General features: G+C 36.6%; 2 protein-coding genes and 1 pseudogene across 3 annotated transcripts; 2 read left to right on the top strand and 1 right to left on the bottom strand.

The window, feature by feature from the left end:
- Window positions 1-77: 77 nt before the first annotated feature.
- LOC121766109 (psbP-like protein 1, chloroplastic) lies at window positions 78-2638 on the bottom strand. 2 transcript variants are annotated; one of them, XM_042162451.1, is made up of 9 exons: window positions 2477-2638; window positions 2150-2221; window positions 1969-2062; window positions 1426-1506; window positions 1054-1136; window positions 835-957; window positions 624-695; window positions 445-541; window positions 78-370 (listed from the first exon to the last, which is right to left on the bottom strand). In XM_042162451.1, exons 2-9 carry the CDS (start codon window positions 2207-2209, stop codon window positions 267-269), a joined length of 714 nt encoding a protein of 237 aa, XP_042018385.1. In that variant the 5' UTR covers window positions 2210-2221; window positions 2477-2638; the 3' UTR covers window positions 78-266. The 2 variants fall into 2 exon arrangements, with proteins under 2 accessions (XP_042018385.1, XP_042018384.1); XM_042162450.1 differs by having other exon boundaries at window positions 2150-2237; window positions 2477-2637.
- Window positions 2639-11641: 9003 nt separating this feature from the next.
- On the top strand, window positions 11642-12577 carry LOC121764891 (annotated as a pseudogene).
- A 1487-nt stretch (window positions 12578-14064) lies between these two features.
- Window positions 14065-18271, top strand: LOC121763748 (hexosyltransferase GAUT11-like). Its single transcript, XM_042159824.1, has 2 exons — window positions 14065-14682; window positions 16577-18271. Exons 1-2 carry the CDS (start codon window positions 14527-14529, stop codon window positions 18029-18031), a joined length of 1611 nt encoding a protein of 536 aa, XP_042015758.1. The 5' UTR covers window positions 14065-14526; the 3' UTR covers window positions 18032-18271.
- Window positions 18272-18701: the final 430 nt, after the last annotated feature.

An 18701-nucleotide genomic window follows, 5' to 3' on the forward strand; every position in this document is an offset into this window, starting at 1 on the left:
GATCCAGTTTATCAACTTTCGTTTGGGATAATCAATTTCTCATAAATTATTTTTTTTTTGGAGAGAATAATCAAAACTGACTCGAGAATATGACGAGATATATATACCATTGTTGATGCATATCTTTGGTGAGATACATATAACACAGAATCTGCAGAGTATTAGTTGTTGAGAGAAAATTGCTCATATCTACAGTGAATGAATAGCCTCTAGTTTATGTTTTAAATGAAGAACAAGAAACGCGTGTGCAAACGCACATCCAACTTTCAGACATTGAAAATCTGGAACGAATCGACCACAGTTTTCAGTCTATCTTTCATCTTATCCCATCTCCTCTCGTTCGCGCCTGTTGTCACTGTGTAGAACCTTCCTGCAAAGGAATCATAGCTCAAGCTCCTCAGTTTATATATGAATCCAAACTACGAGCAAGAAGAATGAATGTACCATTGCCAATGCAGACTGTAGTCAAAGCATGACGGGTGTAGTTTGGAGCTTGTGCAAGGAACTCGAATGTGTAATATGCTTTCCCCTCCACGTCGTGCTGTTAGACGACCAGGAAGAGTTGTCCATAACATTCGTATTCATAACTTCACATACTTGGCGAAAGAGAAAAAAACCTATACCTCTGATGCCTCAATCAGCTTTGTTTTTTGAGTAGGAGAAGCCAAGACCTTCCGAATTAGAGTTTCGCCAACCTAGAAGAACGATGTTTGAATGAAAAATCCACAATTATACAAAGTTGTCTGAAGCTCATAACGACAGACAACTGACAGCAAGTGTCAGATAACATAACATAGCTCGTCCGAAAAATTGGCAGAATGATTATTTGCAAACCTCCTGTGGGGGGCCAAAGTCACGAATGTCTTGTTTGGCTGTGGGGATTATATTCACACTGACGCTTTCAAGAGGCTCGATAACATCTTTGAAGACCTTGTCTTGTCCTTCAACAACGACCTCCTGGTCCAGCCAACATGATAAAGTAATAAACTTGAATGGGACATATATTTGATGATGAAATGTGATGAAGAAAAAAAAGGTTCTGTTGTAGCACACCTGCCATCCGAAGGGATACACGAAAGTATATCCATCTTTCTTATCAGTGACGGGGAGAAATCCCTTCTTTGTTTCTGCAGCAACTGAGCCACATCAACAGTATACTCTTAGCACATCAGTCATAGAGCTCAAAGAATGTATGCTACAAGTAATTACTAAATGCAGATCACTACAACCCCACTCTACATAAACGAACACCAATGACGACGGTGGTAAATAGGATGGTAATGATAAGAACAATGATACACAATCTGGATGTAAGAAAGTCACAAAAAAGAGAATTATTTCCAGTAAAAGATCAGAGCTGAAGGAAAGTAACTGTGAAGAGTTTATGACTATCTCACAAGAGTTGTTCCTGAAGAAATTACATACATGTTGCTGCGTGCTGAGACATGAATAACCAAGGGGCAACTGTCACTCCCAAGGCCAGGAGTTTCCGTCTTCCAGGTCCATCTGTCATGAGCATTAAATTAGCATGTGCATTCCAACCTAGGAAAGGCCAAGTAATTTGTTCTCGGGGCGTTTATTTGAAACCACAACTTTGCACGAATTGTCACTGATTAAATTGATGTCTTTACACCAAACCTAGTTTGTTTCTCCATCATTTTCTCTGCAACTTGCTTAAGAAAACATCACTCACTCCAGAAATTTCTAGATGAGAGAATGCATTCCAAATTGTGAATTCATTGATTTGAATGATGCAATTACAGCCAGATCACCACTGGAGACTGTTCCCTCACCCTGAAGTTCTTACCTAAACCATTTCAGTATACTTTTCTATATCTTCTAAGAAGAGAATGTAATACTTAGTTCATTTCCAGTTTGATGATGACTATCTAATCTTAATGAACTGAAGTTCTGAGCAGCGGGGATGGTGTCCATGTGCATAAATAAGAGAATAGGCGAATAAGGTACCTTCGCATGGAGAAGCTGAAGTCGATGGCAAATGCTCAGACCTCACAACGAAGGTAATACTTCTTCGAAACTGACTGTGCTTGTACAGGCCTAGCTGATGCATAAGTATACATAAGAATATAAGAGCACAAAAGTTTACAGTAGACAAGCGATGAAATGAAGAGTGAATTAAGACTTGAACCTGAGAGGACGAACTAGGCCACACATGATTGGTTGAAGGCAATGTTAGCAGTGACACCATATCTACTTCAAACTAAGGGAAAAACTATCTGAACAAGGCAACAATGAAGATAAAAAAAGTACCCCAAATTCTACCATTCTCCATATGAAATGCACAAGCTTGAATTGGTTGAACTCTCATTTCTTCAAATACATTTCATGGCTTATTGCAGCAGTTGAACAATTTTCTCCCAAAATGTTGGTAGTTTTGCAATTGAGGTTAATTTTATTTAAGAATTTGATACTCATATTCCTAATGGAACTATGAAGGGTGATAGCTCTCAGTTACCTTTCAGCAGAGCTTCGTCGAGGGCCACCGGGGTAGAGAGTTTTCCGGCGAAGTAGGGGGTCTCTGCCACGTGTCAACTGGGAATAAACCTCAGCTTATCCGAAGGCAATTTCTACATCACCCAAATCTCCATCCTCCTCTTCCTATATCATACTCATATCCATCAGTTTTGAGCTGTGGAAAGACATAAAACACCTTTCTAGTAATTTCCAATTTAAAAGGAAATTTGATAAAATAAAAATACCTACGCTTTGAGTATCTACAGTAGGAAGGACACTTTAGCAGTGTCGAGGACCCTTCAGTGGACAAACCACTTTCTTTTATCCACAACCACTTTTTTTTCCACCGCCACCAAAAAAGTGTCCGCAACAATAATGGACACTTTTTTGCCACATTTTTTTTTCAATTGTTTGTATATTTTTAATTCAATTATAGAATTAATATTATCGGACAGAAAATAATTAGAAAAAAAAACAGCTAATTCAATAAATAAAAATTGAAAACTAAATTTTTGTTGTATTAAATGAAGGGGAAAACTATACAATGAAAATTTTCACTACGGAAAATCACACAAGTTCTTCACGTTGCCCCCCTCCCCTACGTGCCCAAACCTCTTCAATCAAATCGCCCTAGAGTTGGGTATGTGTTGTGTCCCTGCGCATATCAGTGAAACGTTGGAGCAGATATTCATTACTACGTGGTACACCCATTTGTTTCGGCGCGGAGGCAACTCCGTGACTTGAACTAGCACCGTCTTCTGGTGCCCAGCGCTCTGCAGCAAATAATTCATCTTCTATTATCATATTGTGCAATATGATACATGCTAGCATTATATTCTGAAACGCCGACGGAAAATCTCAGGCGGATAACGGGGGTTATCGCCAAAGTAGTCTGCCATCAGCCTCTCGTGCGCTCCGACATGGTCTTATGGGATTGTCCAGCGATGATGAATCACACGAGGGACCGCCTCCGCCGCGTCCTCGTCCACTTCCGCCAGCACCTCTTGATATCCCACGCTTCAGTCCACATGTCATCCATTTTTTTGGAGGTGGTATGGAGGAAAACTTAGAGAGAGAAATTTGGAACATAGAGTTGGAATAAGGTGAAAATAATGAGGGGAATGGAGTTTTATTTATAGCCAATAAATCAAAAAATTAAAAAAAAAGTGAGCAGTGGCCGCGGCGCATGAGCCCCACTATAATCTGCCGCGGGCGCTCTCCACACCCCACCGCGTCCAGGCCGACTAGTTGGCCCTGTGCTGTCCGCCGCCTCCCGCCGCGCCTCATGTGTCCTCTCTATCTTGGACACTCTTAATCCCCCAAAGTCCCAAACCTTGATAAGTTTCACACTTAACACACGCACTACACACAGTAAAAAAATGCGGAAGCTCTCGCTGTTGCACCTGCGCAAACTGCTCCTTCCCCGCAGCTTCTCCACCTCCCCCAATCCCATCACCCACCACCCTCTCCCCGCCCCTCGATGTCCGCCTTCGGAATTTGTCTCTTCAAACGCCTTCTCCGCTAACCGTTGATTACTTACAAGGAGTGTGTATGATTAAAGTTTGTAGTTTGTATTATAGATAGGAGTTTGTATTTGATCACAATTCTATATATAGTCCCATTATTCATAAATCCACTCTTAAAGACCGAACCACCGAACCATACCAAATTAGGGTTTTTAGATCTAGTTTTTTTATGGATGAGAGGCACAAATTTATCAATTATTTTCGCCTTCATCACGAGCCTATTTTAATTCATCCGAAGGTAAATAAGTCAAACTAACATGTTACGAAGATTTAACTTCATTCCAGTAGGTTTTACTTCATTCGATTACGTAAATGCGGTTTCGCAGTCACGTGTCGTTCTTTCTCTCTACAATATCTATCACCACCGTCACAACGCTGATATGGTGTAATAAACATATGGAATGATGTAATAAATTATTGGAATGAAGTATGTGTAGAAGCATTTGAAGTCCTACTTGAATGAAGTAAAAACTTTATCCAATGAAGTAATAACGTTTATGAATGAAGTAATAAACGCACTTTAATAAATTGCATATTTTAATGTAAATAAAGTAAAAACTCAGGTCAATGAATTCAAATGATACATATGTTGAATCATTTCAAAACCTACTGGAAGAAAGTAAAAACATATTGTAGTTTCAAGGTATTACGTACGGAATGAAGTAACAAACCTATACAATGAAGTAAAATGTGCTTGTAATGAAGACCGAAAAATTTACACAGCAGCACATCTCATCAAAAAAACTAGATCTAATGGCCTAGATTTGGTCTCTAGTTCTGTCTTTAAAATTGGTTCGACATTGATCACAATTCTATATATATATATATATATATATAGGTATTTGATCAAAACAAAAATGGCCTTAAACCAAGAATTGCAGACCAAATTATGTCCATTGGATTAGACAATCTAATCTTAAGATTAGATTAAATAACGGCCAGATTTAGTTTTGAGATATTACTATTTTAATTATTTCTAATCGACAAAGGATAATTAAGTAAATTACTTTATATAGTTAGTTATACTAATTCCTATAATCGTGCACCGTATTCTCTCCTCTAACTGCTCTCTAGTTGAGTTTATTAGCCCATAATTTATTCTTCTTCAATACTCTGTCGAATTTGCATACCATATTTGCTTAATGTTACATTTATATGACCATGACCTATTTTTTGTTTGTTATGACATATTAGAATACATTCATCTTTTGAGTTATAAAATACAATCCGTGTGTTATGACTTGAATGTAGTTATAGTTTCACCCTATTTTAACATATTGTTGTTTTGACATATAACATTAATTAGTATGACCCAAATGGTTGTCTATTATTCTACATAATTTTTGTGGATTGCTTGAAATCTATTCCACTTAAAAAAATGCATGGTTGTTGTACTGCATTTGTTACACACCTAATTATTTTTTTTTCGATCGTACTGTTGTTTAGGTACTTCGTTTGGGTCCCAATAGTGTTAGGTAATGATTTATGGTGTTATTCTTATTATGACACATTGTATACTAAAAATGTTATGACCTACTTATGCACTCTATTATGCCTCAATATACGGTTTACTGTTTACAGCACCACATTTAGAAAAAAAACACTTTTAATAAGAAAACAGTAAGATAGAATTACTCTAAAAAAATTCATAACTTATAGGAGAAACAGACTAACGTTGTGTTTGATATCCGTGAGTTGTGTAAAACGCAATTCCAAAACAAGGGTAACAGTGTCAACAAAGAAACGAACAAAATGAAAAACTTATTTAACCTACGCAATATACATTTGCACCGATCCGTAGTTTGCTATCATGTGTTCTACGTTGATCTTGGTTTTCTTGTTTTCCTTCGCATAATGTTTATATGCCGCATCTTTATTCAGTAATGCGCTGTGATTAATTCCTGCCAACATCAACACACGGTTGTATTTAGCTCTTAAAAACTTTAGCACACCTTTGTTCTTTGTCGTTAGTCCACAATTCCATTGTCCCTCCCTTTCACCCATGTAGACTTCAAGGTGTCTAAGTAAATAAACGCCACTGTCTTCTGCATTGTCTATTGTTCTCCAACTCATCTTCATCCTCTGAATATGAATGTTTATAATCTATTTGCATTGATTGTGACATCCAATTCTTGATAAATACTTACAAAAGAATGTCCTCTGTAATGCATGCAAAGTGTTAGTTTCAGTAATTATTTTGTAGTACTGTGAGTTGTAATGTTGAATTCATACCAATGCCTCTGGAATACTCCCGTAGGTGAATCGCAAGTGATTGTCTTCTCCATCTTTACAAGCATCTATAATCACCACTGATTTTCGTTTGAAACAAAAGCACACAGTGTAGTACCTTTTTGAAACGCAGAATGCAAAGAATACCTATTTTGTGTAATGGGTTAGTCCTTAAGGGTAGACTGAGTGATATTTTTTTTCATAGTAACGTAGTAGAATGATTATGACTATGCAGCAACATACCATATTTTTTTTCGTTTCAAATTGTTTCACACCGCGTCTTCTTGCGATTTCACCCTGCAATTCATTATGGTTGTCGAATCGTATTCTTTATATAATTGAAAAAACCAGCTACGTAATATGAAAATTGTTTTACAGTTATATTCAATCATGCTCATGGCTGCAAGTATTAGCACGGTTGAAGATTTCTCTTACAATTACATGCATGTATTTTAGCTGGTTTGGGTCATATTAATTGACTATGTGGGTCATATTAATTTACTATGTAGGTCATATTAATTGACTATGTAGGTCATTGACTACGTAATATGAAAATTATTCGTCTTATGCGTATACTGTAAATAGTTAAATAATCAGTGTTGTGTCATGTTATGCGACAAACGAAGTCATAATAAAATGGTGTCAATCTTGGTCACGGTACGCTTTTAATATGTCATATGATTAAATAATAATAATATTATTAAAATGAACACTTTCATGTCAAAATATGCGCTAATATATGTCATAATAACATATAAACATGTTAGGTCATAATAAGCATGAAACTATCAGGCGTATTCTTAACTGCATCATTGTCTGGGACATGGGATGTAATTACATATATCATCTCAAACATCACAACTAAGTTCCAGTTTGGAGGATCAGAGACAGTTACCAGGATTTGTTGTTTTTGCATTAGCCTCTTGCCCTTTGGTGGAGTGAGGTGTTGTTTTGTTTTGTAATACAACCCCTGAAACATAATCACAATAGCTTTGAACATTACATTTAAAAATTCACATTAAAAAAGCCTGGTAGCCAAGCAATTATTTTTCTGTTCTGTATCTCTTTATTTTGACTTTTTAAGAGTGAAGCGTCCCAAGAATAAAACAATTTAAGCATAATAATATGGATTTATGTCATGCATACACTCGCATGACTCTGTTGTTGGTTTTGTTGCAGAATGGGCTTTTGTTTATGAAAAATATCACAATTACATACGCTGCTTCCAATATTGATACGGTATTAACTCATTAAATAAACTAGAAGGGGAAAACAATTTACAGGTTTGAGCTTTGGGGATCCGTGGTGGCTTGTTTTTAGTGTTCCTCCTTTCATACACTAGTTGAACAAAAAAACCCTTTTAGTTTTGATGTATTTGAAAGCGGTATAGGCTATGGGATACTACAAACATCTAACCTTTTCCGTCGGTCGTTGTAGATCCAGAAGCTCGAGTATTCACCATTATCGTGGTCGATTGTTTGATTTTCCGGTTCGGTGCTTGGTGGATCGGGAAAGATTGTCTGGGCTGGAGCGCGTATTGTGGATGGCTGATGTAGGTGAACTATCGGACGCCTCTTCGACTGAACAAAGAGTGGTTGGAGCTCGTAAATGTTGTGCCGCTTCAGAAATTACAGAAGTAATGTTTGATTTTGGTGATTAGTGTTTTTTGGGTGGCGTTAGATATATTGTGGGGGGGGGGAGACGAAGTGAATAGGTTGGAACCGAACAATCAGGTTAATGGCGTGTGGAGTGATGATTCCATGATTTCCGCGAAGAAAAACCGAACGTCTGGGCATAATTTTTGTTTCCATTTTTACCCTTTTATGACTCTACTAAACCTTATTATGACATAAATTTATGATTGTCAAGCCTAAATCGTGGCCGCCCATAGGCAGATCCAATGCTCCAGATTTAGTCTGTATTTTTGGACTTAAGGGTGTATTTTGATAGATGAATACCCTATATATATATATATATATATATAAATGATGATGAATCTAGATGGGGTCAGGAGCCCATGAGAGGCGGGAAAACTCTAACGGCTTCAGCTGTTGGAGCTTTCGCTGACTCTAGGGTATGATATCTCAGTCCCAACCCTCTGTGGTTGGGGTTCATATCCGTATCGAACCCTATAGATCCGTCATTATATACACATATATGTATGCATGTACTACAATATTGACTTGGCTGTATATAGCTATTATATATGTATAAATTGTGTATGTAGATATTATAAATATCATTTGTATTTTGGAGAGGAGAGAGAAGTGAAACATAGTTTTGCTGCACGAATAAGTTAGTATCATGTGATGAATATTGCTCAGATAGTATGTGTTTTTGGAAACTAATTTATTACCTTATTAAGGAATGATAATGGAGTATAATACAGATGTCTTGTTATTTGCATTTTTGTATGTGTTGGTGCTATTGAAATAGGGTATTTGTGACTATTGTCTGTATTGATATAGAAGAAATTGTTGAAATTGCTACATAGCATGGTGTTTTTTTTAGTTTTACATTCATCAACTTAAAGATGTTATGATTTTTTCTTCTCTACGTTTGAACTAGGGATGAGTAGGTACGGTATACCTTACCGAAACCACCATACCGTATACCTTACCGTAAATACGGTATGCGAAAAAATCATACATTTACCTTACCAAAGTTTTCGGTATACCGAACTTCGGTATACCTTATTTTCGGTATGACGAATTTCCATACCGATACCGTACCTCATTTTCGGTATATCATACCGAAGTTCGGTATACCTTACTTTCAACATCAATTAAAATAGAAAATTAGATTTTTTAGAATATTATTTATATTTTATAATTTTAAAAATAAATTAAATATAATTTATTCATAATTATATTTATATTTCACAATAGATTTTATAATTTAAAAATATATAAAATATATTTTATATATAATTGTGTTTATATTTTTGTGGTATATACCTTAGTTTACGGTATATACCTTAATTTACGGTATATACCGAATTTCGGTATGCAGCGGTATACCGCGGTATTTGAAAATCCATACCGTTACCTTACCGAAATTTTTCGGTAAGGTATCATACCGTACCGAAAGTCACGGTATACCAAAAATTCGGTATTTTTTATATTTTTTCGGTACGATAAGACCGGTATTTCGGTATTTTTCCCCAGCCCTAGTTTGAACTTTGAAGAATGGAGAGAGAAGTAATAGCAGAATTAGGTTTTACATATTAAATGGAAAGTATTTTCGTCAATATTTCCTGACAAAAGATGTAATATTTCGTCAATCTCTTTTTGATAAATTTACACTTTTATATCCCTATTGTAGGGAATATAAAATCTGTACAAATTTATTGTAATTGAGAAAAGATAAAAAAACAGTTTGACATCATTTTTGCATAGTTACTTAAACAACCATTTTTGCATAGGAAATGGGATGAGAGACTATAATTTGGGACAACAACTTTTTTTATAATTAGTGACGGAGGAAGTACTTGCTAAATAAAGAATACTAGGATTCGACATAATTTTTATAATATTTTAAATGTACCGTTTATCACGCAACTTATTGGAGAAAAAAGATTTAAAATGTTGACTTTCCTACAAATTAAAATACATTGATATAGTAATTGACTATTAGTAATTTTTAAAAATAAGAACTTATAATTTTATTTTTCTCTTTACATTTTTTTTGAAACCTTACTCAATCACTTTGTCTTCTCTGTCATATTAAACAATTTTTTGTTACTTAACTTCATCTTCTATCTATTCCAATGTCACGTCATTTTAGCTCAACCAAAGTTTGTGTGGGATATTCTAGAATACATGGAAATTCATGTATTTTGAACACTAATTTTATATATTATCAAAAAATCAAATTCTACTAACTGTTGATAGATTGACAGCCAATTAATTCTTTTAATATATTAAATCCAATTTCCATTCTAGTTTATATTCACATAAATATTGTGCATTGACTTAGACGCACCCGCCATTCCTGAGTTATACAAATTACAATACGTACGTCTTATAAGTAATTAATACAATACATTGTGCAATTTACTCAATGAACCATATCTTATCTTTATTTACTACTTACTACTCATCCGTCTGCCATTAGAAGTTTCGGTCTATCATTTTAGTATATCGGTAATCAGAAGTTTTGATTAGCTTTTAGGAGCAAATGGTAGGTAAACCCCACATTCTATTAATTCATTCTACTTGTATTTTATTATAAAATTAATATGTTAAAATGAGTCTCAGTCACTTCATTGTCTTTTTCAATCCACTTTTCTTTAAATTTTTTAAAGTCGTGCTGAGTTCAAATGGAACTCCTAATGTCGAACGAATAGAGTAATATTTTTCAACGCATGCTTCTTGTGTCATATTCACTATTAAATTATGGCTAAGACGACTATATGACATAGGGGACATATATAAAATAAAACCTATTGTAATGATCAATTCTCAATTAAGGTGTCGTCAATCATGGCATAGAAATATCATAGTAGTTGTATTCATTCTTGGTCTTCTAGAAGAATATATCTGTCAAGCATCCATTGAAAATAGATGACTAAGGGATAGATAATAGAGATAAAAGTATTAATGATAACTTGTTTTTTTTATTAACGATAGATTTTTTATATAATAGTACTACATTAGATTAACATTACTTCCTTAAACTTGTTTTACTTGATTAATGATAGGTTTTTTTATATAATAGTAGTATTAGATTAGAAAAGGTATTAACATTACACATTCTATGAGTTCATACTAGGATTACCAAACCAAGTCTTGTATTATACTCCATCCGTCCCGGACTACTCGCACGTTTGCTTTTCGGCACGGAGAATAAGGAATGAGTGATAGACAAAGTCAACAATTACGGCTGTAGGTGATAATTTTTACTAAAAATGGAAAGAGTGCAGATAACTTGGGACGCCCAAAAAGGAAATAAGTGCGAGTAGTCCGGGACGGAGGGAGTAGTATGTAAAGTATGGATTCAGGCAATTTAACATGGAGTATCAAACTTGGTTCAGCCAACTCATGCCAAACCTAGTCGCACACATGATAAGAATTGGCCTAATTCAAATATTTGTAATGATAACATTTGATTAAAAATTTAAAAATGGGAGATTGTGCAGAAGGCTCGTGTGTTGCCACAACCCTAGAGCAAATTGAATTAAGTAGAAGTCCGCCGACAGTGCTCATCTCTCTATGTGTATTTTTTCAAACCTAATTATTTCCACAACCACCAGCCTATGGAAGAAAAAAAAAAGGACAAAGAAACAAAACTAATCAACATAACTATCTCATCGCCATTCTAATCTACATTTTTCCACAAACTATCTACCTTACTAGTGTACATAATATATAAACCAAGGCCATTCTCAAACACACACACACACACACACATTCGATTCTTACCTCCAAAACAAGACGAGGATGCCCGGCTCGTGTATGAGCCGCGCTGCAGCTCTCATTGGCATCCACGTCCGCTTGCCTTTTCAACACTACGACCAAGATGCTAATCTCACTAGACCCAAAGAGGAGTCCGACCACCTCCTATCCCACGAAATCCTCGACTTGAGCATCAACAAGTACATGCCAGAGTCTGGATCCAGCAACAGAGTCATGGTTGTGGTTGATTCTAGCCATGAAACGCAAGGTGCTCTCGAATGGCTGCTTTCACACACGGCTCAAAACAGCGGTATGATCATCCTCTTACATGTTGCCAATGCCACCAAAGGTACTTAATTCCCCTGCACTATCAAAGATCGTCACACTTTCTAACTATCATAAGTATAATAGTTATACTATCATTTTTCAGATAGGGAAATGGATCATCTACTTCAAGCCACAAAACATATGTGCCAACTAAGAAGACCCGAGGTGCACGTTGATATTATCATTCGACAAGGAAAGGAGAAGGGAGCGGTAATTGTTGAAGTCGTTGCTCATATTGGGACGACGAAACGAGCCATTTTGGCACCTGTGGATTTGGATGAGAAAGGCAACTCACAGCAATGTTGTAGATTATTGCATCCAAAATGCTAATTGCATGACAGTTGCAGTGAGGAAAAGCAAGAAATGTGGTGGATATCTAATTACCACAAAGCATCACAAGAACTTTTGGCTTCTTGCTTAAGTTCTTAACATATTTCTTTATGTCATCAAACCTCTGAGACCTATTGGATAATAAATTATCCAAATTCAGAAAAGTTGAAACTTGTGTAATGGTCACAAAATGAAGTAGGAGTACTATGAAACTGTCAAAAGTCTCAACAATGGTAAGGAGACAATCAATAACAATTACTCTCATTCTCATACATAGCCTTGAACATTTTTGTACATGCTATTTTTGAGCCAACCCTATCGAATTGCGAGCCATTTAGTTTTTTTTTTGGGGTTTATAAATTTGCAACTCTAACTACCCGAGTCAACCCATGGATTTCGGTTGAATTCAATCTCTACACACTGTCTCCCTATGCACTATACTCGATGACCACATTTCCGGCCCCAAGCTTCTCTGAGAGGGAGGGATTGCACCTATGCTATGATCTACACTACATATAGTGATTCAAGATTAAAACATAACCGCCCTTATATTGGCTGCAATTATATTATTTTTGAATCGTCTAATTCCAATTATAATATTTTTGAATCGTAAGATGCAGATGCTCATAATCTTTAACTTCATATCTTCAAATTATTAATTAAGTTAATTTAATAAAGGAAAGCACTATTTCTTTTGGTACAAATAACACAATGTTATTAGTGGTGCGGATGTCCCGGCGGACATCTGGGCGGACATCCTAAAGACACCTCCTGTCACGTCATAAGGATTTCTCACTGCACTGCCATGTCATAAGGACATCCCACTGCACAGTGGCGGACATCCCGACGGACTTCCTACAATAATAAAAATTCACAAATTCACCAAATTAAATAATTTACGGAATTAAAATTTCGACACAAATACGGAGAAATTGCAACCATTTTATTTATAAAAAAACATACATAGTACAAAAAAAACATACATAATTATTAAAAAAACATACATAATACAAGTGGTGCGAATGAAATGAAGTTCAACGAGCCGTATTTATAGAATTTTAGAAAAAATTAATAATAAAATAATCGGAACGTCCGCGCGGACGTCCGTGAAGTCAACGCAATGGCAGACGTCCGCAAGGACGTCTCGACGGACGTCCCGGGAACGCCGCGGAACTTCGGTGTCCACAGCGGACGTCCGTATCCGCGTCACCGCTGCACAATGACGGACGTCTCCCGTGGAACTCCGACATGCCGGCCTTACGTCCGCCGGGACGGGCGCTATTGTGGATTCTCTTAGGGGAGAGAGATGTACTTTAGTTTAACCTGGCCATGTGATTTCACATTTAATATTTGCCGACATTTCATTAAAACTTTCCAACATTTACAAAATATGAATGTTTAAAAATCTTATATTCTAACTTGCAATTACAGAAAAAATATATACTACTCCCTCCGTCTCAAAAAATTTGGTTATATTTCTTTTTAGTATGTCCTAACAAAGGTGAGTCATTTCCTTTTTTAACAAAAGACAAAACATATCACACTTATTTTATTCCATCATTTACTTACTTTATTCCATCATTTACTTTACTCTCTTTTATCTTTCCTACTTTTCTTCATCTCTCCTATTTATTTAATATAAATTCTTCATTTCTCCTATTTATTTAATATAAATTCTTAATCTTCATGCTCAAAAGTTTTTGTCTCAATTTTCTTAGGACGGAGAAAGTATAATTTCCAATTTCCATGTAAAGAAAATACACTGATATCATCATTTTCAGTTTTTGCAGTATTACCATCTTCTTCAAATATCAAGAAATACAACACACAAAAAAACTGATGAAATCCAACTGTGAAGACTTTGTGGGAATTTCTACACACTGTGCGAATCCCTCCATCTAATCTTCATTTGATTTACCCAAAATCGATCCCTTTTTTGGTTGATGAACAAAACTAGAAATGCCAACTCACTCACCCTCAGTAAACAAAGCTGGCATTCATGTGTGAGTGAAAAACAATTTTCTCTAATCGGGACCCCAATTTATACAGAATCTCCGAGACCCACAAATTGAAATTGCAGAGTACTGCATTTCGGAGGGGCCGGTCGTATTCATTCGGGGTTTTGTTTTGCGTGGAGTCATTGATTTTGAGGGAAATTGATTGGTGGGATCTTGAGTTAGCTGCTTCTTTGATCCGGATGGGCGGCGAGGGATTGTGAATTGGGCATTGAATTGGGGCGAAAGATGCGCCGTCGGGCGACCGACTTTCGGCGCCCGGTTAGGAGGAGGTTGTCGTGCTGGATCTTGGTGCTTCTTGTCTTGTTCTCGATTGCAGGTTTTGGATTGTTTATTATTCAGCATAATCATCGAGATGTGGATCGTGTGGAACAACCTGTTTTGGTAAGTATTTCCTATCAATATTGGTTGTGATTGGTTTTATGTCTTGTCTTTTTATTAGAGTGAATGCTTGGGATTAGATTTAAGGGTTTTTTTTGATGTTTCACAACTCTAAGGATTAGATGAGTAATGCTTATGAACCTGTCTTATTAATCTAATGAAACTATATCTAGCTGTGATTTAGTTTGTTTATGTAAGATGATTGTTCTTCCTGCTTGAATCACCTATATAACAATAGTGAGTGAATGGGATGGGATCAGTGGATGAATATATGGAATTTGGACCAGCGGATGGAACGATTAACACATTACTTTTTCCTGTTTTGATATGAGCTGGTTGGGTTTGTGGGTTCGAGTGCCTGCAAAAAAAATGCCTTTGGATATAGGTTTCACAATGTGCATCTTTTGATATGAGCTGGTTGAGTTTGTGGGTTCGAGTGTCTGCAAAAAAAATTGCTTTTAGATTCAGGTTTCACAATGTGCATACTCATATTTATCTCCCTCTATACCAACAAATTTTGTGCACACTTCATTTTACTATTACTCTACATCGAAACCAGCACTTTTGTATTAGGAACTATCAGTACCTCATAGCTCTATGTGGTACTAGTATTTTAGGTCTATGCTCCAACCTTTGCAGTGAGGTAAGCTAGACAGATCTTTTGGCAAACTTCTGCCTGATTTATGACCAAATACCTGGGCTTGGCCGCAACTGATTGATTCTCTGGAAAATAGAAAACTGAACACTGTTCAGATAATACCACTAAACATTGTTTATTGAAATGAGTGATCTTTGGCAGAAGCTGAAGTCATTTAGTAATACAAGATTACCGTCTCTCTTTTTTGAGCTTCTAGCTTCTAGATCAGAGAGCAATATTCAATTAGTTTGTTGTGCTATTACCTTCGGACGTCCTTCAATATTCTTCGAGTTTCTACTTTAGGGCTTTGGAATTAGATATGAAATAGGTAGGGCATCATTCTGTTTTAAGTCGATGTCAAATTGAAAATTGTTCTAGAAGTGAAAATCTTTCGTATAATGCAACCATGCAAGGTCGTTGAAATTTACTGTATATCTTATTTATGTTAACATTTTGGAAAATCATGTGTCACACTGCTGAGCTGATAGTCCTATAGTTAATTTTCCTTGGTATGTTCTATATGAAAACTAGTCAGTGCTTGATGGGTAACTATTTAATCGGGGGGCGTTCATCATGTGGTGTCTGATGCTCAATAGAATTTGATCTGCATTACGCAAATTCTGTGATGTTCATAAACTTCACAAGTAAGGGTGGATTTTTCGAGTTGATTCAACCATACTGCTCAATGTGTAGCTGCTGAATTTCCTTTATCTTTATCAGAATTGGAAAGGCAACTTTGTGGACTTTGATGATACAGCTCTGTCTTAAAACAGTTTTCCACTAATCTTGCTGTGAGAGAATGTTTGTACCTGACTTTTTTATAAGAATATTTATAGCAAGAATGCTTCTGCAATTTCCCTCTCAAAAAAAGAGTGCCTTTGTACTTATTCTACTCTAGCTTTGACATCAACATGGGATTTGTTTAATGTTCAGCTATATTGCCTCTAGATCAACTCTCCTGATGATAAGTATATTGGCACCTCTTTGGTGAATAGGCACTCGATATATCCATGCTAGTTCTTCTAAATAAAGTAGAATATTATGATGATTAAAGTTATTGATAAAGAGAATGTGGGACTTTCATAAGGAGGAGAAATCCTAGAGAACTTGTGTGTGTGTGTTTTTCCTCTGCATCCTGAGAGTAATATAATTTCACAGGTTTCTAATTTCCAAATGATCCTCATGCATGTATCTCATCAGTTTACTCTTTCACACTTGTTGTATTTTTTTGGTTCATTAACTTATTGCTGCTTTTGCCAGGAGATAAACCCACGAATTGACAGGGCTGTTCATGAGAATAGAAATTTTACTGAAGAAATATTGAGTGCGAGATCATATGCCAGACAATTAGCCGAGCAAATGACCCTTGCCAAAGCTTATGTTATTATTGCAAAAGAACATAATAATCTCCACCTTGCGTGGGAACTCAGTACAAAAATACGAAGTTGCCAATTGTTGCTCTCCAAGGCTGCAAAGAGAGAGGATCCTATAACTCCAGAAGAAGCTGAACCGATTATTAAAAGTTTGTCGTCCCTTATTTTTAAGGCACAAGACGCCCACTATGATGTTGCAACCACAATAATGACACTGAAATCCCACATTCAAGCACTTGAAGAGCGTGCTAATGCAGCTACTGTTCAGAGCACCGTGTTTGGAGAATTGGCGGCCGAATCAATACCCAAGAACCTTCAGTGCATTGATATCAAACTCACATTCAACTGGCTTCAGGACAAGTCGATAGAGGAGCTTGCAAATGAGAGGAGGAACTCTCCTCGGCTAGTGGACAATAACCTTTACCATTTCTGTATATTCTCCGATAACCTTCTGGCTGTTTCAGTTGTTGTCAATTCCACCATTTCAAATGCTGAACACCCGAAGCAGCTTGTGTTCCATATTGTCACGAATGGGGTAAAGTACGGGGCAATGCAGGCTTGGTTCCTTGGTAATGATTTTAAAGGTGCTGCCATAGAAGTCCAAGCTATCGAAGATTTCACTTGGCTGAATGCGTCGTACTCGCCTGTTGTAAAACAACTACTTGATGCAGACCAGCGGAAATACTTCTTTGAGAGTTTGCCAGACGTCAGCGCTGAACACAAGTTCCGTAACCCAAAGTACCTCTCGCTGTTGAACCATCTCCGTTTCTACATCCCAGAGATTTATCCTCAGCTGGAGAAGGTAGTCTTTCTCGACGATGATGTTGTCGTTCAGAAGGATCTGACGCCTCTCTTCTCACTGGACTTGCACGGGAATGTGAATGGTGCTGTGGAGACATGCCTGGAAGCCTTCCACCGATACTACAGATATCTCAATTTCTCGAATCCACTGATCAGCGCCAAATTCGATCCTCAGGCCTGTGGATGGGCGTTTGGCATGAATGTTTTCGACCTGGTTGGTTGGAGAAAAGAGAATGTGACAGCAAAATACCATTACTGGCAGGAGAGGAACATCGATAGGTCACTTTGGAAGCTCGGCACTCTCCCTCCGGGGCTGCTGGCTTTATATGGATTGACCGAGCCACTTGACCGGAGATGGCACGTGTTGGGGCTGGGCTACGACATGAATATTGATAACCGGTTAATAGAGACTGCAGCCGTCGTTCACTTCAACGGGAACATGAAGCCCTGGCTGAAGCTGAGTATAGGCAGGTATAAGACTCTGTGGGAACAGTATTCGAATCAGAGCCACCAATATCTGCAGGAATGTGTCACAAGTTGATAATCATCAAGCTTTGAGTATTGCAGGTATTTAATTTAATTACTTTGAAATGTTCAGAAAATCGATTGCTTAACCCCACCGAAATAGAAAATTTTGACATTTATGAGGAAACTTTTTTCTTCTTACTCATATGAAGCTACTATATATGGAACATTTTGTCATCATACAATAGAAAGGAAACTGGTAACATTAGTAGTCAGATTTTCACTTTTGGCAGTCCAGCTTCTGCAAATTGTATTATCATGGTCGCCATTACAACCTTTAAGCTTATACTCCCTCCGTTCCATGTTAATAGAGTCATTTTTCTATTTTAGAAAGTTCTAAGTTAATTGAGTCATTTCTATTTTTTGGCAAAAAAATAATTCTTCATTTTACTTTAATCTCTCTTAATTTTTCCACCATCCATTTAATGCACTATTCTTAAACTCCGTGTCGAAAAGAAGTGTCTCTATTAACAAGGAATGGAGGGAGTATGAAGTTCTTGATTTCCTATTTTGTGATATAATCATATACTCCTACTAACTCTGTCTACAAATATTTTTTCTGTTCAGCTTTTACTATATATACTCTCTCCCTCCCATTCGAAGTGGAGTATTTGTATTCATTAATTATATATTGCGCTTGTCATTCTCGAGTTGCATTAAGATTGCTTCATGTTACCTCCCAGTCA

This window comes from Salvia splendens, chromosome 14 (genome assembly GCF_004379255.2).
Source record: "Salvia splendens isolate huo1 chromosome 14, SspV2, whole genome shotgun sequence".
NCBI classification, from domain to species: domain Eukaryota; kingdom Viridiplantae; phylum Streptophyta; class Magnoliopsida; order Lamiales; family Lamiaceae; genus Salvia; species Salvia splendens.